This window comes from Lacerta agilis, chromosome 7 (genome assembly GCF_009819535.1).
Source record: "Lacerta agilis isolate rLacAgi1 chromosome 7, rLacAgi1.pri, whole genome shotgun sequence".
Classification (NCBI taxonomy): Eukaryota; Metazoa; Chordata; class Lepidosauria; order Squamata; family Lacertidae; genus Lacerta; species Lacerta agilis.
Genome location: NC_046318.1, coordinates 11,774,062 through 11,798,885, shown reverse-complemented (window position 1 = coordinate 11,798,885; position 24,824 = coordinate 11,774,062). Strand labels below are relative to the sequence as shown.

Here is a 24,824-nt window from a genome sequence, read left to right as displayed (position 1 = left end):
TACCTACACCTATGTAGCAAAAGCTACTTTCTGTAGTGCGACAAGACAGACTAGTGTGTTGTTTGCACCAACACATTAGTTGACTCCAGCAGCCCAGTGGTTCACTTTTGTGCTCACTCTGAGCTGGCAGTGCCAAAAATAGTGTCGTCGTCCCCCCCAAATGAATGGGAAAACAACTAAAGCATCCTTAGAATCACAACACAGTGCCTAGTTATCAAGGTAATATTATCCACTGTAAATATTATGATTTTGTTATTTCCCTGTTTGCTGTCAACATACCATGTCTTTCCAAACTGGACATCTTGTAGACATCCCTTTCATTTTCCTTATGCCAGACAGATGGTTTTCAGTTTAGATTTTTACCTGTAGCTTCAGGGGCATCTCTTAAGAAATCCACAAAGTATGCATCAGTGCCGAGATCCACCAGGGTCTTTTTATCACTGCCAAGTTCCCCTTCAACAAGTTTTGCCAGTGCCAGATCAAACCAAGTGACATCCTCAGGAGTTGTGAAACGGTCGGCAATAACACGCTTACATTCATGCTTCCACAGTTTTATGAGCACCTGTCCAGAGATAAAAAAGGAGAAAAGAAAAACTGAATGTTCCTTTTTGCTTCTGATTAGTTTTTTTAGTTTTTTTGCAGCATCCAAATCTCTCTTTAAAAAAAACAATCTCTCTCTCTCTCTCTCTCTCTCTCTCTCTCTCTCACACACACACACACACACACACACACACACACACACGAGTATGGTCTACTAAAACATGCAGATCATTCCAATAAAAACATCACAAAGTGGCAACAACTGAGTAAGACCTGATTTGCAGGTGCGTAATGTTCACCTAAGGGCATCCCCCCCCCCCCCGACGATCAACCCATGTTAATTTGCTAATTGGCCATCAAGGGTTTAACGCAACAGCGATCCGTTCCTTGGTGAATAGACTCACATAGAAAAACCTTTCTTAGCACCTGTGCTTAAGAAAAAAGGAATTCGAGCAGACTTTCTCGCCCTTCATCATAAGCTCCCAGGGTAGGTTACAGCCGTGGGAAGATACAATGGTGTATTACAATCGGTCAAAACAGTTTTCAATTGGAGAAATACGGTGTGTCAAAAAAATACATAGGAAGTGTCAAAGGCCAGGGATAGGATGCCATCTTTGAATAGGATCTGGAGGGGGAAATTCTCTCTCTCTCTCTCTCTCTCTCACACACACACACACACACACACACCTTTTGTCTTCTTTACCTCCTATTTTAAGCTGCTTCTTTATCTAATCTAATGTTTTGGGTACCAATACTGCTTGATGGTTGTCTTCTTCTTCCCAAGTACATGACTGCAGTGTGATTGGTGATGTAGGAAAAACTTGGGGGAAGGGAAAATTGCCCTTATTGACATGGGGTTGGGGAGAGGGGAGCATGGCCACCAGGCTACAAAAACATTCCTTCCAGCTGCAGCCCTGGCCTTCCAAAAATCATGGAAACCATAATCAGTTGTACTGCTGGAACAAAACCAGCCTTCCAAGAGTAACCCTTTGGAGCTCAGCAGGGTCTTCTTCCTTTTATTTTATCATTTGTGAATGTAAACCAGTGTTCGGTTTACTGAACAGGGCTGCTTCTCCGGTTCCTACTGTACAGTGTTTATCATCAAAGTGTCCCCAAAGTGCAAAAACCTGAATGAAGCATCTCGAGTAAATGATGATGCCAATCCGCAATATGTGAAGGCACCACATGCACTACTTACATTTGATTCATTGATTACTTCTGAGGTGGTATTCAGCATCCCTTGCCAAATCCTGGAAAGGTCTCGGAGATTGAACACATAATGAAATTTGGCAGGGGTCGGCAGCATCTTGATCTTGGTCATTTGCCACAGCTTGCGAGTCAGTGGCACCAGCTTGGAGACTGTAGCTCTCACCTCCTCCATAAAGCCTCTCTGGCTGCAGTAATGTCCTACTCCAATCACACCTGGAGAACCCAAACATGATAGTTTGGAGAGAGAGAGAAACCATGCATCTCAGAGCCCCATGCCACCATTAACCTACGCAATTGAGGCAACAGCATGGCACAACCAGAGAGCGGGTGTATTGGGAAAAAAAAAAAAACCACCTGCAAAGCAAATGCCTCCAGGAGACTCAAGGCCACACCTGCTACAGGTAAATACAAAGCCTAAGGAAGAAATAATACTCTGGGGTTCCCTGCTCATATAAACAAGGGTAGCAAACGCTCAAGGTTGGCAGTCTCTTAAATTCTTCATCAAATGTAAAGAAAACTTAAGTAGCATATACAGTACAAACAACAGAGTTTAAAAGCTCTCCACATTACCAAAGATCTTGTCGATGGACGAATTAGAAGGCAGAGTGCAATTAAAAACAGAGAATTGCCTCTTCAGTCTCTGAGGGATGTCATTGCGTCCGCCACCCGGATGAATCATAGCAGCCAAGAACTGGATGTCCACAATGTTGGTGAACTCTCCAGGCTTCTCCAGGTTATAAAAACCATTGTGCTCCATCAGTTGCCTAACTATCTCATTGGTGACCTGTGGAAAAAATGGGAGGCGTTTCATAACGTTTTGTGCTTTGTTTTTGCTCTTAAGTTGGACTCCTTTGGGAGGCAGGGTGGGATATGAATTCAGACTGCAATCCTGTCAAAAACTCGGCATTAAATAAACAAACAGGCTGCAATCCTGTTCCCACTGACCCTTTGAATTCAATAGGACTTTCTTCTGAGTGGACATGGTTAGGATTACCCTGTAAGTGAACTTTTAAGTTTTTCAGATTTGCAGAGCTCCTTTAATAAATTGACTCATCTCATATATTTTTATTCCTATATTGTCTCATGCAATACTATGGCGTATTTACATAAGAATGAAATTGCAGCATGAGCATATTTGATTGTCTCAAAACACTATTATTCCTTCCTCTTTAGGCCTTTGTAGGATAACTAAAACTAACCTAGGATTTTTGCCATTCCAAATAAAATCAGGCAATGTTCTCTGTCAACTTAAGAGGAACTGCTTTAAAACATTGGAACATTTTCCACTATAAATTTCCACTATAAATAAAAATGTTGATAAATAAAAATATGATCATCTTCATACTGACTACTGATTCAAATCAATGCACTGAATTGTGAAAAAGAAATATCCTATTCATTGAAGCTGACCTGGTCTCCCCATTCATTGATTACAGGCATATTCACATCATCAACGAAGACTGTCATTTTCTTTCCTGCCGGAGGACCATAAGTTGTGCCCATGCGTTTGTCCACATAACTTTCAATTGTGCGCTGGAAGAAGAACATGCATGTTTGCAAAAAAAAATCTAAGCATCTCCCCAAGCCTTTAAAATGACAGGCATTTGTTTTACATGCTATATTGCTTAGGACAAAGTCTATGAAGGGATGCGAAGGCAAATGCAGATAGCACACACAACGCGTTGCGGTTTTTCAATAGCTGTGCTTTATTTGGGTATCGTATACCATGCCTAATCCTAAATGAGAAGTTTCTTCTATATACATCATGATTAGAACTCTCATAGTCATCTCAGTTATCAAAAGATATTCCTATTAAAAGCAAACCTACACACCAGTTACATGAGAGGTGGGAGAGAAATGCTACTGGTATACTAGTGGGAAATCCACCTTCTCCCACTGCCGCTAAAGCCAACGGGACCCGGTACAATTGTGCATCATGGGTGCGAGAGTGACCATGATCTGGGTGAGAACTGGATATGATGTAAGTGTGCTCCTCCCTATGCCAACCCCATCTTGCCCACGGCTCTGGTCCATTTTAGTCATCCTGCTGGTGTACCTCCTCAACTGGCGTAACTGAAATACAGTGGTACCTTGGTCTGTGAACAGTCCTGTTAACGAACTCTTTGGACAACGAACTCTGCAAAACCGGAAGTAGGTGTTCTGGTTAGTGAACTTTGCCCCGGAAGATCAACACTGGCGGCGGAGGCCTCATTAGGGAAAGCACACACCTCGGTTTAAGAATGCTTAGGTGTAAGAACGGACCTCCAGAACGGATTAAGTTCGTAATCCGAGAAACCACTGTATGGAATTGCACCTGAAGACTGCAATCCTTTCACACCTTCCCGGGACTAAAGCCCATTTAATTCAGGGCTTTAATTCCATGCTTGATCTTCTCCTCCACACTTTCAATGTTGTGGTTCCTGCAACACTTTTATGGCTTGTATCCTATTTATTCTTCCTTCCCCCCCCCAAAAAAAAAGTTAAGCAAAACTTAAGGAGAATTTGGCTGGTGTGCATTCCATAAAAAAGTTGGCAAAGCAGAAATAGTGCTGGAACTGCCTTGGAATATGGAAACAAACAGGAGGTCTGGAAGAGATTTAGGAATTAGGAATTGGATGCACTTATGCATCTTTAAATGGCATGAATAAGGAAGAGATGGCATCCCAAGAGAGGGGCCATTTGGCCACCAAAGTCACAGGAACAAGATTAGCAGGCTATGGGAAAGATGGACCTTTGACATTTAATTAAAAAAAACAATTGAATAATCTCTTTCTGGTATACAGTCAGTGAAGTGAACCAAAAGGCTCACTTCACTTTCAGTTTAGAGAAATATAATTCTAAGGAGTACCTGAAACATTAAAGGAGTTGTTGCCGATGAAAAGTTCAGACTCTTGGCCATGTGGCTTTCAGGATTATATTTTGACATGTAGCCTTTGATGATGACAGTCTTAGCGGTCCCTTGTTCACCAATTAGTAGCACTGCCTGAAGATGAGGAGAGAATCCAAATGAGTTGGGGAATACTTGAACTGAGGGCATTGGCAGAGGCTCAGTTCTCAAAATTATTCTTTTCAAGTAATATAGAAGAAGAAGAAGAAGAAGAAGAAGAAGAAGAAGAAGAAGAAGAAGAATCCAAAAAATACATCATCACTTGCAACATTAGTAATTTATTTTGGCAGCACCCATCCCTGACCAAAATGGAGTTAGCTGTACCAGCAAAATCTATATTGTAATGCACAAAGGGATTTTGTGATGAAGCCTCTGGCACTGATCAGCTGAGCTGCTCTAATGCCAAGAAGGGGTGGTAGAGAAAGAAGGTTCACTGGCTCCTATTGATAGAGGACCTCTGGTCCCAGAGAAGAAAAGAGCAGGTAAAATGGCCTATGCAAAACAGTAGAGAAATAGGCGTCAAGGAGGAATGGAGGTGTGGGCTGAGAATACCATTGCATGATAGGGGTGGACTGGAAAGGAGGGGCAGGAGAAAGAATAGTCCCGAAAAATAATGAGGTGGAGAATGTGTCCATGGTAGAAAGAAGAAAAGGAAGAAAGAGTGAAAAAGAAAATAGGCAAGAAAATGAGAGGATGTATATATAATGGTATCTGCCCACATTCTTCCCTTCCTCCGTCATTTCCCCATTGTTTATTTGAGATCTACAAACTCCTTGAAAGCAGGGACCTATCTATGTTTCGTGTGTAACTCCGAAAGGTGTTGTGCACACACTATAAATAATAATCGTGATTTGAAACCGTCATACTTACCTCTAGAGCTACTCATAAATCCCATACTATACCATACTATACTATACTGCAATTAATCCAGAATGCGGCAGCTAGACTGCTGACTGGGAGTGGCCGCCGGGACCACATAACACCGGTCCTGAGAGATCTACATTGGCTCCCAGTACGTTTCCGAGCGCAATTCAAAGTGTTGGTGCTGACCTTTAAAGCCCTAAAAGGCCTCGGTCCAGTATACCTGAAGGAGCGTCTCCACCCCCATTGTTCAGCCCGGACACTGAGATCCAGTGCCAAGGGCCTTCTGGCGGTTCCCTCACTGTGAGAAGCAAAGCTACAGGGAACCAGGCAGAGGGCCTTCTCGGTAGTGGCGCCCACCCTGTGGAACGCCCTCCCATCTCATTTCAAAGAGATAAACAACTACCTTACATTCAGAAGACACCTGAAAGTAGCCCTGCTCAGGGATGTTTTTAATCTGTGACATTATAATGTATCCTAATATCTGTTGGAAGCCACCCAGAGTGGCTGGGGAAACCCAGCCAGATGGGCGGGGTACAAATAAATTATTATTATTATTATTATTATTATTATTATTATTATTATTATTATCACAACTAAACATCTGCTATATTTGGTCACATGGGTTAATCAACTCTAGAAGAGCTAACCTGACACAAGCAGAAGGGGGGCAAAGCAAGATCTTTGAACACGCAACATGATTTTTTGCTTTTGAGAGGCGGCCAGCATAATGCAATAGCTAGTGCTGGATATGGATGCAAAAACCACATTCAAATCCTTATTGAGCCATAGAGCTGTGATTGTGAACATGTCACTATTCTTCAGCCTAGCCCGACTCATAAAGCTACCACAAGGAAGTAACAGTTATAGAGGACTTTGAACAATTGGAGGAGTTAGATAAAAATGCATACAAAGTAAAAATCCCCAGCCCTCTTGATCATCCCTCCACCAAGTGGCATTACTGAAATCCCTGTGTGAAACATCAGAGAATTACCTTGCCTTGCTTTGCAATAGTATGCATAAGGAAGTCCGTTCTCACATTGTCAACATTTGGCACCAAGATGGAGCCATACTCTGGCGTGCTGTTGGTGGGATATACATACTCATCAATGCAAGTATTCCAGTGCATCCATTTGCCTAGTCCAAAGGAAAAGCAGTGAATTCCCCTTGAAACATGCCTTGTATTTAAACATAAAAAGGTAAAGGACCACTGACAGTTAAGTCCAATCGCAGACGACTCTGGGGTTGCAGCACTCATCTCACTTTACTGGCTGAGGGAGCCAGCGTTTGTCCGCAGACAGTTTTTTCCAGGTCACGTGGCCAGCATGACTAAGCTGCTTCTGGTGCAACGGAACACCAAAACCAGAACAGCGCACAGAAACACTGTTTACTTTCCCACTGGATCAGTACCTATTTATCTACTTGCACTTTGATGTGTTTTCGAACTGCTAGGTTGGCAGGAGCAGGGACCGAGCAACAGGAGCTCACCCCGTCGTGGGGATTCGAACCGCCGACCTTCTGATCGGCAAGCCCGAGAGGCTCAGTGGTTTAGACCACAGCGCCACCCAGGTCATGTGTATGTATTAACCCATAAGAAGGTAGTCAAGGAGAACTAGTCTGAGAGACATTTTGGGCAGCTCTCCAGATCTGAAATCTACAAAAGCAGGGATGCAACTGAAACCTCTAATCCCCATTACGTACAATTTAAAACCGAAGTAAGTCATGAAGCCATTAGGTGTGGTGGATATTCATGACCCATTAGGTGTGGTGGACATTCATGACCCATGAGAGTAAAAACTTGGCAGAAGCATATGACTGGCCCGTTTCTTATGTAACACGAAACATAGATTTGCTTTATGAGGGCAAAACACACAGAATACCAGATTCAGGTAGGTAGCCATGTTGGCCTGACACAGTGGAGATTATATATATATATATATATATACACACACACATATATACACACACACACATATATATATAATGTCCAGTAGCACCTTAGAGACCAACTAAGTTTGTTCTTGGCATGAGCTTTCGTGAGCATGCACACTTCTTCAGATACACCACTCATGTATCTGAAGAAGTGTGCATGCACACGAAAGCTCATACCAAGAACAAACTTGGTCTCTAAGGTGCTACTGGACTATTTTTTATTTTTTTTAAAATGTATTTCTACACAGAATATCAGTCTTGCATAATTCCCCCTCCACTTTCCTTTGGAGCAGCCACAAGGATTTCAGAAACTTCCACCTCCATTTTAGATTAACTTCAGTTTAGCATGTCATCTGAGTCAGTGATTAATCTTAACTATGGTTTGTTGAAACAATACAGCTTCATGGACTATGGTTTGGCCTGTTTCTACTAACTATATTCAAAATCAGTAGCAGTTTTTCGGGTTCGGACAGCACAGCAAGCTGAACATGGGAAGGGAACAAAGTGGAAGTGTTTGTCCTTATAAAGCTAAATTATGGATTAGCATTACTTCCACAGCAACCCACTGCCTTCTCGTCCCAACAAAGTGTCTTAGAATTGACAGGGTGAAGACTGGAGAAGACCAAATATAAACAACACAGGTTTTTCAAATCTGAATGATCTTCATCTGGAGGTCTCTGATCACTGGATGTTACATCCACCAAACTTCATAACCCAAAGGCTTCATAACTTATTCATACTAAACCTTTTGAAGCTAGTAATGAGGCATACATAGTAACTTCTCAGGAGTTCACTAACCATCATTGGTAACATAGTAGTCAAACATAGTGTCTTCACTTCCTTCTGGGATGTTGGGGAGGTCAAGTTTTATAGTTTCATGATTCCGAAGCCAGTGCTCCATTTTGCAACGGTCTTCCAATTCCAGCAGTGCCCCAACACTCCACATCAAGGAGAAAATATACAATCTTTCCAGGTACTCCGCTGTTATTTCTCCACCCTGTTCCTGAATAGCAAAGCACCATTTGCCTTTAGTGACTAAATGGTGAAATTATTGTGCACCTACTATGAAAGCTTGGCTAATGAAAAAAAATATTTTATTTATGATTTTCAAATTTATACTTTTCAATAATTTAAAATCAATTTAATATTTCAAAACTTGTCTTCCTCCCCCCCACCCACTTTCTGTGGTTCCTTCTATTTATTTTTTAATATTTTCTGCATATCCGAATTAACTTAATTTGCCCATTTATTCATCTACTTTAAATATATACTATTATAAAACTACAGATTATCACAATAATCCTTAGCTTGGCTAATGAAATTGTGGGAACCAGCTGGAAAGGTTAGCTTAACAGAGTATTTACCTATAAGAGATAGAGAGGGGGAGAAGGATAGAAGATTTTATCAAAAACTGGAGACCCTTTTTAATGTTTATGGGGGAAAGATATAAACCAACCATTAATAGATGCAATATGAATTAGAAAACGGTTGTTAGTGGTGTTTGCATGACAGCATTATACTTTATGTCATAGACTTCTCTGAGAAGTGTTGACAATACCTTATTTGGGGACAGCCAGAGGACACAGATAGACCACCGTCCTCTGACTCAAAGGATGAATCTCCTGCAGTCCTTCTATCTCTTTAGCCTCGGGTTACCAGACGTCCCCGGTTCCCGGGACAGTCCCCAGATTTGCAAATCTGTCCCCAGACAAATTCCGTCCCTGGAATGTCCCCAGATTTGCAAATCTGTCCCTAGGAAACGTGGCAACGGCAGCCTCAGCAGCCCAGAGCCAGCCTGGTAGCGCAGTTGGCTCTGGCTGGCTTCAGAAGATGCTCGCTGCTCGCTGCCACCGCCACTGCCAAAGGGGAACTGGGGACGTCTAGCAGTACAGATCTCCTCCTCCCTTCCCCCTTTGTTTTGACAGATTGGGGGAGGCTTGGGAGTCGCAGGTGGGCGGCCGTTACCCAGGAGAGGCGCAAGGCGCACGGTTTCTCTGCTGGGCAAGGTGCAAAGCCCTTCTTTTGCACCCTGTGAAATATAAATGCGCAGAGTTTTTTAAAAACTGGGCAATGGCCAGCCAACCGCAACTTCTGAACCACCCCCGGTCAGTCAAAACAAAGGAGGAAGGAGGCAGGAGATCAGGGGAGACTCAGGAATCGTGGGTGAGTGGCGCACTGTTGCCCAGTTTTTAAAAAACTCTGCACATTTATGTTTCACAGGATGCGAAATAAGGACTTTGCACCTTTTATACAATATGCATGTGTGCTTGAGCCCAGGGTCTTTTGCCTCACCATCCCCACTTCTGACTCCCTGTTGCTACTCAGCTTCAAAAAAAAAAAAAAAGTGTCCCCAGATTCATTGAAAAAAATCTGGTAACCATACTTTAGCCTCATAGGTCAAATAAGGCGAGGGCCCTTTCACAACCCAGCCACCTTCTCCACGGAAGAGGAGCTCATAACTCTCCAGGTCTTGTCAGTCTACTTAAGGTTTCAGTTGGCTGCCTAGCTCCCTGCAGAGACAACAACTTATCTAGCTGCTTTCAGCCAGCAGAGCACCGTTGGAGCTGTCCAAGGTCCTGTTTTTTCCTGCCTTTGTATATAATCAGACTTTGGTCTGCCTCCCTTGTGACTCAAGTATATTGTGCTTAAAAACCCATTAATGCATGAGTAGGAAAAGATGGTTGCGCATTTCTTGATAATAACATGTTAGCACAAAGTGGATTGCATATTTGGAATGTTGGGGCATGTATTTCCTCGATATTATATGTAGAATCAGAAGTTTGTGTATGAATAGACACAGACACTTCAGTGTTGCATTTATTCCAGCAGAAGTTGATTTATACTAATAGAAAAGCTTGCCAGTATGTGTACTTCCTTGCTGTTATTTAAGGAAGGAGAATTTTGTATTGCACAAAGCACTTCCAAAGGCATTATGTATTCTTATTGAGGGATTGATAATATTTAATGTGTGCTATGTAACCATGTCTGATGTAATGTATTTATTTAGAATATTGGTATTCAAATGAAGGGTCCTAAAGTATTTGCTATTTATTTAAAGTATCGTCTGAAGCTCAACATAAAAAAAAACTAAGATCATGGCCACTGGTCCCATCGCCTCCTGGCAAATAGAAGGGGAAGAAATGGAGGCAGTGAGAGATTTTACTTTCTTGGGTTCCACGATCACTGCAGATGGTGACAGAAGTCACGAAATTAAAAGACGCCTGCTTCTTGGGAGAAAAGCAATGACAAACCTAGACAGCATCTTAAAAAGCAGAGACATCACCTTGCTGACAAAGGTCTGTATAGTTAAAGCTATGGTTTTCCCAGTAGTGATGTATGGAAATGAGAGCTGGACCATAAAGAAGGCTGATCGCCAAATAATTTATGCTTTTTAATTATGGTGCTGGAGGAGACTCTTGGGAGTCCCATGGACTGCAAGAACCTATCCATTCTGAAGGAAATCAGCCCTGAATGCTCACTGGAAGGACAGATCCTGAAGCTGAGGCTCCAATACTTTAGCCACCTCATGAGAAGAGAAGAATCCCTGGAAAAGACCCTGATGTTGGGAAAGATTGAGGGCACAAGGAGAAGGGGACAACGGAGGACGAGATGGTTGGACAGTGTTCTCGAAGCTACCAACATGAGTTTGACCAAACTGCAGGAGGTAGGGGAAGACAGGAGTGCCTGGCATGCTCTGGTCCATGGGGTCACAAAGAGTCAGACATGACTAAATGACTAAACAACAACAAAGTATTTGCTCATTTGGCTTTGCACACCCAGATACAGACAAAACCTCAATCATGCTTATAACAAGTGTCTTTTCCAAAAGTTGTTTTTCAAAAGCCTGGGACGGCTTACCTTGTAAGGGATCAAGCCCTGCAGCATATTAATGCTCTGCATTATCACAAAGGCTTCCAGCATCTCTATCTTGTATTCTAAAGACTGGATGCTATACCGGTAGAGTTCTGGGAAAGACACTGTGTACAGATGACGCAAAACGTCAGCTTCCTGTGTAGAGCGTTTCTTCAGGAAGCCCTGTGCAACCAAGAAAGAAGTGCCAAGTGACTTTTAAAAATATGTCCAAATTCTCACTATTAGAGCTACTCTAAATATTATCCAGGCCTGTCACCAACCAAGTTCAGTAAACCTACTGAAATTGATTGGCCTAAAGTTAAGCATATCTATTAATTTTAATAGGGTTATTTTGAGCAGAACATTGTATACAACTATCCATTTGGATTTTTAGGTGGAAATGAGCAATTTCCGCCCCTAGAAAACACTTAGATTGTGCAAAAACAAATCGTATTTTGGCTCTGGTGCCATTTTTCCTTGCCTGTTAGTCAGATTATTGTTACTGTTATTCATTTCATTTCTATACCGCTTTATATTTTTAAGGGGGGGGGGGGGAATCGAAACAGTTTACAACCTACATTTAAACATCAAATAAAAAATCCAGAATGAAACCTTACTGACTAAAGTCAAGTAATGTATACTTTGAAGTATATATTCAAAGCAACACTAATCAACAGAAACTGAAATATTATCTTAGAAATTTCAAAATAAAACATTGCTAAAGGAAGACAAATATAAAATGCACATTTAAAACAGCCTTATTTGCAAAAGAATAATATATAGGTGACAACACCCAGTTGCATGAATGAGATGATATTACAAGACTTTGAGGCCTATCAGATTTGTATAATTGCGGACATACACAGGCAGGTGAGGACAACATTAAATCAACAGTATGACTGCTAAAAGCTCCCAAAAAGGCAGGTATATTTTGACACTGTTGAATTTATTTATTTTGTAACTTAATTGGTTTAAGTCAGCTGTAAACATGCACTTGATCTGACATCCATCCCACAGAATGATGGGCTTAGATGTGGGGAAGCTACATCTAAGATCCTGTCCAGCTTTGATAATCAGTGCATAAAGGTAAAGGTAAAGGGATCTCTGACTGCTAAGTCCAGTCGCGGATGACTCTGGGGTTGCGGTGCTCATCTCGCTTTACTGGCCAAGGGAGCCGGCGTACAGCTTCCGGGTCATGTGGCCAGCATGACTAAGCCACTTCTGGTGAATCAGAGCAGTGCACGGAAATGCGGTTTACCTTCCCGCCGGAGTGGTACCTATTTATCTACTTGCACTTTGACGTGCTTTCGAACTGCTATGTTGGCAGGAGCTGGGACCGAGCAACAGGAGCTCACCCCATCACGGGGATTCGAACTGCCGACCTTCTGATCGGCAAGCCCTAGACTCTGTGGTTTAGACCACAGCACCACCTGCGTCCAATCAGTGCGTAGGGAAGCAGAATTTTTTATCGGGCTGATGAAGCTGCTGAAGGCAATATTCAGGATGGTAAACTCTCATCCATATTAGCCAGCTACATGCACGTCCAGGACACTTTGGAGATTATTCCGCAGTTCCAGATTCAACTGCCTGAAGGCAATTAAGGAGTTGATGATGGAGGTGGCCCAAGGAACACATATAAACATTTATACCTCAAGAATAGGGCTCCAGTTGAGAACCGAGGAGCTCATAAACACCATGCCATTCCTCGACACAGTGGCAGGAGAAGCGTTGTCAATATTATGAGGCTCGAAGACAATTTTACAGTTTGGCGCCATAGGAATCCGATCTCCATTAGCAAGCGTTAATGTTTTGTTATCGTCAAGCACCGAGTTCAGGTTCTCAATCCAAATTGCATCAACGGGACCATCAAGAACTATCCAAATGTGTTCCCCTATAATCCAAAGGTTACAAAAAAAAAAAAAAAAAACATTCCATGTCGTGAGATTATTTTGTTGTACAACAAGGGTGCTTAATTGCCTGAAATGTTTTGGCATTCTTGCATAAAGTTAACCATGACTAAGAGGGATATATACAATAATGCACCTTTATTATTGGCATAAGAACCAGTTAAAATCCACTTAAAGTACAGGAAGGACCCAAATAACAGTACACAAAAGATGCAATTTCTCCAATTTAAACAATGCTGTCTGCTGACCTCTTAAGTATGCCAGTGTGATCTAATAGGTGCACTATGTGTGAGGTGTATAGTTCAGCTGGTTAGAGCACGGTGTTGATAACACAAAGGTTGCAGGTTCGATCCTTGTATGGGGCAGCTGAATTTTCCTGCATTACAGGGGATTGGACCAGATCAGGCATAGGCAACCTTCGGCTCTCCAGATGTTTCAGACTACAATTCCAATCATCCCTGACCACTGGTCCTGTTAGCTAGGGATCATGGGAGTTGTAGGCCAAAACATCTGGAGAGCCGAAGGTTGCCTATGCCTGGACTAGATGATCCTCAGGGTTCCAACTCTACAATTCAAATAACCTCACAACCATGAAGTTGATCGGGTGACCTTAGACGAGTTGTCACCTTTCTGCCAAAACTAGCGCATCCAATTGTTATGAAGCTTAAGCGCCTCTTGAGATTATTGCAGGAAAAGTAGGATATAGGAACATGGAAACAAAATGCAGCAGACCTGAGTGTCATTAACACTTTACTTTGCCTTCTAACCAGAAATCCCCCCAAGCCCACAATGGACATTCTGTCTTAAGTGCATTGTTACGCCTCTCAGAGAGAACAAGAGTATGTTGCTGAAAAGTTATTCAACTTTCTTTTTCATAGTGTATGTAAAAGGTAAAAAGGTAAAGGACCCCTGGGTGGTTAAGTCCAGTCAAAGGTGACTATGAGGTTGTGGCGCTCATCTCGCTTCAGGCCGAGGGAGCCAGCATTTGTCCACAGACAGCTTTCTGGGTCATGTGGCCAGCATGACGAAACCGCTTCTGGTGCAACAGGACACCGTGACAGAAACCAGAGCACATTGAAATGCCATTCACCTTCCCGCTGCAGTGGTACCTATTTATCTACTCACACTGGTGTGCTTTTGAAATGCTAGGTTGGTAGAAGCTGGGACAGAGCAACGGGAGCTCACCCCGTCACAGGGATTCGAACTGTCGACCTTTTGATCGGCAAGCCCAAGAGGCTCAGTGGTTTAGACCACAGTGCCACCTGCTGCCTGTTTGTAAAGGTCTAATATCGCAGTAGCTCTCTTTGGGAGTTGGTAGCTCATCCAATGAGGAGAGAAAGGGGACCATGACTGTTGACCATTGCCTCTTCCATGAGCTGTGGGGAGGAAAGTCTGCATGATTTCTTTATTATTATTATTATTATTATTATTATTATTATTATTATTATTTCATTTTATAAAATGTTTATACTGCTTGGTTGTAAAAACCCACAGCAGTTTACAAGAAAAACCCAAACAATAAAAATCTTAGTAAAAACAAATAAAACAGACAGAAAATTAAAAGCAGCAATCAGCTAAACACACACCAACATTCCAGATATCTGCGTAGGGTTGTCTAAATAAATTACGTTTTTAGCAGGCACCAAAAAGACTACAGTGATATCAATAGGCAGGGAGTTCCAAAGGTGCCACCACACTAGAGCCCTGATTGCACAGGCTTCCATGCCAGTGGGAAGCTTAGTGGAGTGCGTGGAGGAAGTGAACATAGCTCCCGTCGTACCCTTGTGTGGTGGCAACTGTGTGAGCTACAAATATTTGGGGAAAGCTAATATCTTCACTTAAGGGACGCGAGTGGCACTGTGGTCTAAACCACAGAGCCTAGGGCTTGCCAATCAGAAGGTCGGCAGTTCGAATCCCCGTGACGGGGTGAGCTCCCATTGTTTGGTTTCACCTCCTGCCCACCTAGCAGTTTGAAAGCACATCAAAGTGCAAGTAGATAAATAGGTACCACTCCGGTGGGAAGGGAAACGGTGTTTCTGTGCGCTGCTCTGGTTTCTCCAGAAGGATCTTAGTCATGCTGGCCACATGACCCGGAAGCTGTACACCGGCTCCCTCGGCCAGTAAAGCAAGATGAGTTCCACAACCCCAGAGTCGTCTGCGACTGGACTTAACGGCCAGAGGTCCCTTTATCTTTACCTTTAATATCTTCACTTACACATCTTCTGCTGGCATAGAGGAATTCCCTCCTTAACAGCCCATGCCAGTTTCAGGAGCGGTGTTTTCTTCAGGACAATAACTCCTCTACCACAGCTGCTCTGATCCCATTGTTAGCCCTTCCCCACCCCCAAAAAACCCACAGGTGCTGCCTTCTGCATTTTAAAGAAAATTACATGTTACTGTATATGCAAAGATGCCTTCATTTAACTTCAGGTCTGCTTTGGCCCCCAGAGAGTCTAAAGTTTGTCTTTCCTCGGCCAAATATTCAAGTGTGCAAGCTGTTCGTTTCAAAACTTCCCCCGGAAGCTAGACAGATATACAGTTTCAGGTACCTTACACAAAAGGCTTTAGATAGCTTGGAAATCTATCCCCGGCTTGAAGGAAGCAGCAATTGTTCACCCTCAAACTAGCAGGCTATTCAAAAAGAGTAGTAAAAGGGGAAAGAGCACTGTATTGCACTCAGGACAATAGTTGTGGCTCATAACATCACAGCAATCAGATAAACGCAGCAACCAACAGCATAGGGGACTTAAAAAGCAAATAAGAGTTGACCTGATAGAAATTTATAAAATTATGGAGAAAGTGGATACCGAAAAGTTTTTCCTCCCCTCTCTGATAATACTAGACATCTATTGAAAGTGCATTTTGGAAGATTCGGAACATCTAAAGTTCTTCCACACAGAGCAACCCAGTCAGATGGGCAGGGTACAAATAAATTAAATAATAATAAAAATTATAATTATAATAATGACTATGGAATTCTCTCCCAACTTGAATGGTTTTAAAAAGAGGACTGGTATACAAAGAAAGTATCAGGTGTTAAACCGATTATGATACACCAAGACCAAAACACCAACACAGCTTGCAAATATAAAGAACAATTTTACTTGATTAAACACACTAAAGTGCAATGAGCATGTCAAAGCCTGGAGATACTTATAGACAAATAATGGCACAACTCTGCCGATAATGTATATAATAATAATGTCATAGCGCAGTGCAAACACGCAAATTTTCTTGCAGATAGTTCTCTACTAGAAGCGCAAAGTCATGTAATTGGGAACGGTCACAGGAAAGGATTCTTCACATAGCCATATGTAGAGGAAGGGTCATGTGTGAGTAGCGGATGCAGACGGACATCTCCTCACCATCCTTCGGCAAAAGTAGTACAGTAGATCAGAAGACCTGTACTCCGGATGATAAGCAGGTTTCACAACAGCTTCTTCAGTTCATAATACTACATGCCTGTGAAGATCTTATATTCTTGATGTATCGCAGGCATCCCCAAACTGTGGCCTTCCAGATGTTTTGGCCTACAACTCCCATGATCCCTAGCTAACAGGACCAGTGGTCAGGGATGATGGAATTGTAGTCCAAAACATCTGGAGGGCAGAAGTTTGGGGGTGCCTAATGTATCGTGTTGAATATATAGTATTATATATAGTATATAGTACACAGTATTATGAACTGAAGAAGCTGTCTTCTGATCTACTGTAATACTTTCGCCGAGGGACGGTAAGGAGGTGTCTGTCTGCATCCGCTACTCACGCATGACCCCTGCCTCTACATATGGCTATGTGAAGAATTCTTTCCCGTGACTGTTCCTATTTACATGACTTTGTGCTTCTAATAGAGAACTATCTGCAAGAAAAGTTGTGTGTTTGCACTGCGCTATGACATTATTATTATATACATTATTGGCAGAGCTGTGCCATTAGTTGACTGTCTATAAGTATCTCCAGGCTTTGACATGCACGTTGCACTTTAATCAAGTAAAATTGTCCTTTATATTTAAAAGAGGACTGGACAAATAATAAACTTAAAAGAGGACTGGAGAAATCATCAGAAGGAAGGCCACCAGTGGGTACTAGTCATGGTAGTTATGCTTCTGAACACCAGCTGTCGGAAGCCACAGGAGCAGAGAGAGAGAGCTCTTGTGCTCAGTTCCTGCTTGCTGGAGGAACTGTGAGCTTCAGGACCCATTGGCTGGATCCAGCAGACTCTTCTTATGTTGTTACGAGTAGCTGATGGTCTTCATCTAGGGCAGAGTGTGGGGAACCCTTGGCCCTCCAACATGTATTGGACTCCAGCTCCCATCAACTGCAGCTAGAATGGCCCAGCTGCCAAGGTGGAGAGGAACTGTAGCTGAGCAAGAACTAGAGTGCTGCAGATTACCTGGTCCTCGATTCAATCAAAATTCAGCACTGAGGTTTTAAGTACCTTTCTTAGCTCTCAACGTTTTCCTCCAAAGAGTGGAAAAAATCCCATCTGTCCAGTCATTGGTTGCAACATCGAGGCGTCCAAACATCTGTGGTGCAGTGATGGCCTTAGGATTCATTCTCATTTCACGATGAGGCTGCCCACAGTCTGTAGAAGTTTTAAAATGGAAGAGGAAGAGGGAGAAGATGATGACTTCAGGTACCATAGAATAGCATCACACTGGATCCTAACTCCATTCAGCTCAGTCATGTGACCTGGCAAAACTTACACTGGCAAAAAGAATAGTGTAAGTCAAACTCTATTTCAAAGGCTTGTTTTCTCTCTTCCAGGCTTGGGCTGGTGGCCAGAGCCTCGCTCCTGAACAGAGAATCTAGCACACTTTATGCCATTTTAGCACAAATTATGCTGGCTTCCAAAAGTTAGATTTACACCCTGAATCAGTATGTTAACTTAAAAGCCAGCATTTATATGCTCAGGCTTTTAAGGGTATCGACTATACTGTACTTAATACTGATTTCTGAAATCCAGGAGCACTGCTGTCCACCAGTGTAGAGAATATTGAGCTAAATGAACCAATAGTTTGCCTATGTGCCTAGCTAAGTCTCTTCCCTTTCCTTCTGCTTTCCACCCCAGAGTTTATCTCTTCCAGGCCTCATCACAGATTCTGAGTATTTCTTTTGGGGAGAGGAGTCTTCCATAGGGAGAAACACCACTTTCCCAGTAATGAGCATGTGCTCACTGTTTTGTTGGGCACCTTAGCAATCCACGGAGGTGGCCCTGGAGGAAACTGTGCATCAACAGTACATTGCCATCTTTTCCTCTGCCCAAGATTAACATCCTTTGAATTTAACATACTGTCTGACTCATCTCAGAGTTAGCTAAGCCAACCTATCCAAAACCAGACAATAGGTGGGCGCTAACGTCCAACATGGGGGACACGGGTGGTGCTGTGGGTTAAACCACAGAGCCTAGGGCTTGCCGATCAGAAGGTCGGCAGTTTGAATCCCCGTGACAGGATGAGCTCCCGTTGCTCAGTCCCAGCTCCTAGCAGTTTGAGAAGCATGAAGTGCAAGTAGGTACCACACCAGTGGGAAGGTAAATGGCATTTCCGTGCGCTGTTGTGGTTTGCCAGAAGCAGCTTAGTCATGCTGGTCACATGACCCGGAAGCTGTACGCCGGCTCCCTCGGCCAGTAAAGCGAGATGAGCTCCGCAACCCCAGAGTCGTCTGCAACTGGACCTAATGGTCAGGGGTCCCTTTACCTTTACCTCTAACATCCAACATTGACTATTTACCGGTAGTTTGCTGATGGGGAAACTATTACTGTATATTCTGGCGTATAAGACTACTTTTTAATCCAGGAAAATCTTCTCAAAAGTCGGGGGTCGTCTTATACGCTGGGTGGAGAATCTGCGGTCGAGTATATCTCAAACTCTATATTTTAACTGGGAAAGTTGGGGGTCGTCTTATACGCCTAGTCTTATACACCGAAAAATACGGTATATTTGAAATCTAGGATTTTTAAAGAAAAAATACTGGTATCCCACAATACAAAAGTTCCTCAGCTTTCTTCCCATCTTCCATTCATTGCAACCCTTCGCAGGCACTTTCTGGTTACCATAAAATCCTTAGTAACAACGATCTGTTTAGATTCTGCTGCTACCATAGTAACTCTCTTCTGTCACCACCATGTCATCACAATTCCCCAAAACAAAGAAAACTCAGCATCATTGGAATCTGTCTCCACACTGTTTAAAATACGTTTTAGTTGATTAAGACTGGGTCCTTTGAACACTAGGATCCAACATGTACCTCTTCAGGCTAACCCATTGTTACCACAGTTACATCCTTTAAAAAGGCATCGTTTTACTGAACCTGTGAGAAAGCGTGGTTTGCATACCTGTCATAGATTTCATCAGTGTGTGGATGCATGTTGTTTTCCCTGCACCACTGGGACCCAGAGCCATCATGCCATGCCTCACCCTTTGCGTCTCAAACAGCTGGATAACTTTCAGTCTCCACGGGGGGTGGTTAATTAAGCCAGCCTCTTCAACCTGTCGTGATCACCAAGAATCATATCGTGATTGGCTGTTCCATCTATGCAAGCTTATTGACAGACACTTCCATTGAATTCAATGAGAAGGAAATTCTTTGTGTCAGATTCAGAGATGCTGAAAAGTTGCACCATCACTAGGGTCTGGTAGCGGATCTGGTGGAAGTGTGTGTCTCCCCCTCTGCTGTTCCTATCTTGTCCATGACAGAGCCCTTTTTTTAGCCATTCTGCCAGTTTATCTTCACCAGTGGGTTTTATCTACACCAGCAGAGGGTTCCACCGCCATATTCAGGCAGTTCCACTGGCAAATCTGATGGCCCAGCAGGTAGGGCTTCTGCCAAACCAGGAAACCCTCAACTGGTGAAATTCAAGGACAGGATTGCAGCCTTAATTATAAGTTCCTCTCTTTTTTGTATAATTTTTTATTACATTTTCTGTTTTACAATTTAGAATACTCATTCAAGCATCCTTAAAATATGAATGAGTTCCCTTCTTGTCTTTCCATGGTTCATTTTGCATATCATAAATCCCTGCATATTTTACATAAACTAAACCGTTCAATATTACATCCATCAAAACTTATTTACGTTGTTGAATTTATCTTAATGCTGCCAACGTTTTCAAGTGTACATTTTCCCATATATTCAATAAACGTTTTCCAATCTTCTCTTAAGCATATGTTCTTCTTGTTCTCTTATTCTATATGTTAAGTCTGCAAGCTGCACATATTCTGTCAGCTTAAGTTGCCATTTTCTTTAGTTGGGACCTCGCTCGTTTTCCATTTCTGACTTAACAAAACATGGGCCGCTGTATTGGCATACATAAATATCATATTTCTTGCTCCATAAGACACACTTTTTCCCTCCTAAAAAGTAAGGGGAAATGTCTGTGCATCTTATGGAGTGAATGCATGGTCCCTGAATTGCCTAGGGGCCAAAGGCAGATCGTGCTCTTTTTTTTACAAAGAGAGAAGGGGGTGTTGAAGCCGCTGAACAGCTTTTCAGCAAGTGATCGGGAAAGAGATATGGCTCCCTTTCCAGCCCCGCCCCCTTGCCCAGGCCTCCATTGTTGAATGCAGAGGGAGGCTGTTTGTTTCCCCAGCAACATGGGAATGGCTGATTAGATTATCTGTCTGGAAACTGTAGAAATGGCTGTAGGACTAGAAGCTGCAGAACTGTGAGTTGGGCCCCATAAAAACGGGGCTTTTCCTCTTTGCAAAAAAAGCTGCACCACTTTGAGCTGATCCTCAAAAAAAAACCCAGGGCTTTCCCCCTTTCCTCCTCTAAAAACTAGGTGTGTCTTATGTTCAGGTGCGTATTATGGAGCAAAAAATACGGCAACCTTTTTTGACACCTGGGAATTTCAGTCTGAATTATCCGCAACAAAAAGGGCTCTGGATTTTTTGGGGGGAAGTACTTTCAAACATTTTTTTTCAATTCAATGTGGATTATTTCCCAATGCTCTTTTAGCCTTTTACAAGTCCACCACATGTGAAAGAACATTCCCTCGACCTCTTTGCATCTCCAGCACTTATCTGATTCAGCCTTATACATCTTAGCAAGCCTTCTTGGAGTTAAATAACATTAATTAGAAGTTTCAGACCCTGATACAAAATTCAATCTTGCAACACTTGAATCTCTTCGCTAAGCGAGGGGGAAAGAAAAATGTGGTGCACATGAGCTGCAAGTAGGGATGTAAGACGGCATCCTTTTCCATTCGCCTTCTTTTCTCCCATGCGACACCCTTTCCATTCCACCACAGCTTGCCTTGCATTCAGAGCTATGCTATTAGACTCGCTGTCTGTTGCGGCAAAATCGAATAACTGGCCCATTGTAGACAATCACATAATTGCATTGTCATTAAATTCTTCCACTCCGTTCATTTCCGTGCAAAGGAGACACAATGCAAATAGAAGAGGGGTGTAATCAATTATGCATTGTTTGTGCACTTAAAGCAACAACAACAAATACTCCTATTTGTTGGAATCATGCCCATTTTGGACCTGGGATGAATAAACGAACACCAGACATTTCTGCTCCAACTGCCATCAGAATTCTCTGACATTCCTAGGGGCAAGAGCATGCTGCTTTCTCCTTTTCTAGCATGATGTTGTGTACCAGTGTGAGAGACTGTGTGTGTGATCAGGGGAGAGGAAGAAAGAGACTGGGTCTGTGTCTGTGCATGTCCTCAAACATAGCCCATTTCGAATATTCATTTATAATCCAAAGTGAAGAAAACACTTCCTGGGATTTTTATTCATGCTTTCAACAAAGCACTCACTCAATTAAAAATTTTTGTGTTGGGAATTCACGGTCAGTGCAAGTTTTTCCCCCTCCCAGGGGATTCATTCATTGAGCCAAAGTCTTTTGTCCAGCCTAAGAAGCAGTATGTAAACATTTGTAATCATTACCTGTTTGCTAATAGCAGCTTCGAGCTCTGGATAGCCTGCCTTGTCAAGTTGAATACTTGGGAAAAGGTCTTCAATCAGGCTCAGAAATAAGGGCTCGTCTTCATCGATCTGCCAAAAAAACACGGAAATGTCAATAGAAAAGTTATTGCTTTCTGCAACGCAATGCTTAGCTTCATTAAGATCCTTAATAATAATGTGTTGCCAAATCCACTATTTTATACCGCACAGGAGAGCGTCAACTCACCAATATGCCTAACATTTCCACTGCACTGCTGGCAAAGATAAGACACAGTTTCCATTCTAAGCAGCCTGGAGAGGTGGGAAAGGGGAGGACATTGATAGGCAAGAGGAAGGACGGTGCAAGAAAAAATAAAGCAGACAAGGTAAGGGAAATATCTGAAAATGACGGCATCCAGAGGCATTCAATGAAGAGGTCTGGAAGCTTGTGATACAGCAACCCTATTACTGAAAGGTCTGCTGCATCAGGTCTCATCTAACTCAGCTGTCACCTGGAAGCAGACATTCCATCAGGCTGCCTCATTTCATCAGCCCTGCCACAAGACCAGTTCCATTGGGTGCATAGCTGTCAACTTTTCCCTTTTCTTGAAAGGAATCCTATTCGGAATAAGGGAATTTCCCTTATAAAGGGAAAAAGTTGACAGCTATGATTGGGTGCCTCCTGCCTTTGCCCTGTTTCCATTCCAGATGGTCATTAAAAGAACTGCTATTTAACTTTCAGAATTCCCCCCCCCCTTCCCTCCATGTTCCTTTTTCCTTTTGTGCTGTCTTTAGGATTGTAAGCCTAAGGATTGGAACTCTCTCTGTGTGTGAGATAGGGGGGGATGGAGGGAGGGGGGAGAGCAGGGTACAAATGCTATAAATGCGTTTGCACTCTTTCTCAAAACATATTCTATCAGCTGTCACTCATCTCATTGACAGCACCAACATGGACACAAGGATGGGTGTGAAGGGGTTAATTAGCTAACCTGGATATATTTACCCGAATGTACTGTTAGAGACTCTTTTGAGTGGAGGCTTTTCTGTATGAAATCTTTCTTTTTGCTGTGAACTTTGATCTGCATTGCACTCTGGCATATTACCGTGTAAGCTATGACTAAGAATCTGGAGATAACAGTAGAAGGTCAACCTTGCACAGAGAGGAACTGTCTAGATCAGAGACAGATAGGATGGCCTTGCTGAAGTGCACAGGCACCAACTCAGGGCTAAATGTCCTTTTGCCTTATATGTACAAGGAAATGTACAACAGGAAATGTTCCTTATATGGACAAGGACAAGATTCCTGGGGTGGGAAGATGAGCCAGGGAACTGTCTATAAGAACTGTCTGAAAATTGACTAGCTTTTGTACTTGCTTGGGTGTCTGAACACCACAAGTGCCTCTGCATGCAGAAAATAAATCTTTGTCTCTCTGAAGCCAGCAGCCTCAGGTGTCTTTTCTGCTTCCATGTTTTCTCACCGGGTGCAACCGTAGGGGCAAATAAGGCTACAGGTGTATTGTGAGTGAAAAACTGGGTTTCAGGAGCCATCATTTTGTGGCAGCGAAGGAGGAAGGTAAAGGTAAAGAAGTCTTGAAAAGATAGAAAAATGCTTCTTCAACAATAGAACAATGGGTTTAATACTCACAGCTGCTTAAGCAAATCAGAGGATAAGTAGCCGGCTGTTACGTAAGTTATTTTGGAAGCACAAATTAAGACAAAGGAATTGGCTAAAGAAAAGCTTGCTGCATTGATTATTCCAACCTATTTCTCCATTCAGCTTTCCAACAGACCAAAAGACAGAATTTGCGCAATGTATTCATTCACTCACTTGCTATGCCGCCTGCAGAATTGCTACTACCAAGGCAACTAGCACAAATAAGCATATTAACAATAAAACATAAAATATGTCTTGAAAACAATGTTATCAAAAGCCGCAAGGCCAAGGGAGGGGGGGGAACCCTGAAAAAAATCACAGAAATGGAATAAAGCCTCAAAACTCAAGCCATCATTTTGAAAGGCCTGCAGAAGTCAGAAGACCTTCTTCACCTGGCATCAGGAGGACACTGAGTGGGCACCGGACCAACTCCCCTGGAAACAGCATTTCATAACAGAGAAAGCCCTTCCTTGGCTTCTGGGAAGAGAAGCACTTCAAAGTCCTTTCCAGCGACTCATGAGGGGGCACAGTGTGTCAAACAGGCAATCAAGTTGAGCTTTATTTCCTCTGTAATCCCCAGCGCTAAAGGACTTCTCTCCTTTATGTTCCCACCACACCCCAGGGTACAATAGTATTTCCTAGCATTTTTAAGGGAGCTCTCTCCTCTCCTTCCAGTTCCATAACCTTGAATGAGTCCACAAAGTTCCCCTTATTCTTCTGCTGCCATCACCAGCATCTGGGGGTCCTTTATGGGGGCTTTGGGCTTCTGTTTCTCCGAGGAAGGTGAGAGGTGACCATGCCCACAGCCCTGGTCCATGTTTCCAAGGACAATCTCCTCCTCCTCCTCCTCCTCCTTTGGGTGGCCCTGTTGTTCTCCAGCCTCGGTTCTCCTTCCCTTCCTGTCTTCTGTCCCTTTGTGACTTCTCTTCTCCGTATCTGATGACTCCAGCCTTCCCATTCCCTTTCTCTTATCCTGTCTTTTTTACTGCCTGAGTCTGCTCCCTCCAGCTCTCCTCTTGGCTCTGGCCCTCCTCTCCTCCTCCTTCCTGCTCTCTCATTTCTAGCTGGTTTTAAATACAGTGGTAC

General features: G+C 42.9%; 1 protein-coding gene across 1 annotated transcript in view; it reads right to left on the bottom strand.

Moving 5' to 3' along the window:
• Positions 1 to 24,824, bottom strand: part of DNAH5 (dynein axonemal heavy chain 5) — a 161,754-nt gene that overhangs the window by 55,885 nt on the left and 81,045 nt on the right. Inside the window, exons 40-51 of the mRNA XM_033154384.1 lie at positions 22,088 to 22,195; positions 19,525 to 19,678; positions 17,626 to 17,772; positions 12,931 to 13,172; positions 11,288 to 11,464; positions 8,228 to 8,432; positions 6,492 to 6,634; positions 4,598 to 4,732; positions 3,160 to 3,282; positions 2,320 to 2,533; positions 1,739 to 1,962; positions 364 to 562 (exon numbers count right to left, since the gene is read on the bottom strand). Of these exons, the coding sequence (XP_033010275.1) occupies positions 364 to 562; positions 1,739 to 1,962; positions 2,320 to 2,533; positions 3,160 to 3,282; positions 4,598 to 4,732; positions 6,492 to 6,634; positions 8,228 to 8,432; positions 11,288 to 11,464; positions 12,931 to 13,172; positions 17,626 to 17,772; positions 19,525 to 19,678; positions 22,088 to 22,195 (2,071 nt within the window). The remainder of the gene's footprint in view (positions 1 to 363; positions 563 to 1,738; positions 1,963 to 2,319; positions 2,534 to 3,159; positions 3,283 to 4,597; positions 4,733 to 6,491; positions 6,635 to 8,227; positions 8,433 to 11,287; positions 11,465 to 12,930; positions 13,173 to 17,625; positions 17,773 to 19,524; positions 19,679 to 22,087; positions 22,196 to 24,824) is intronic.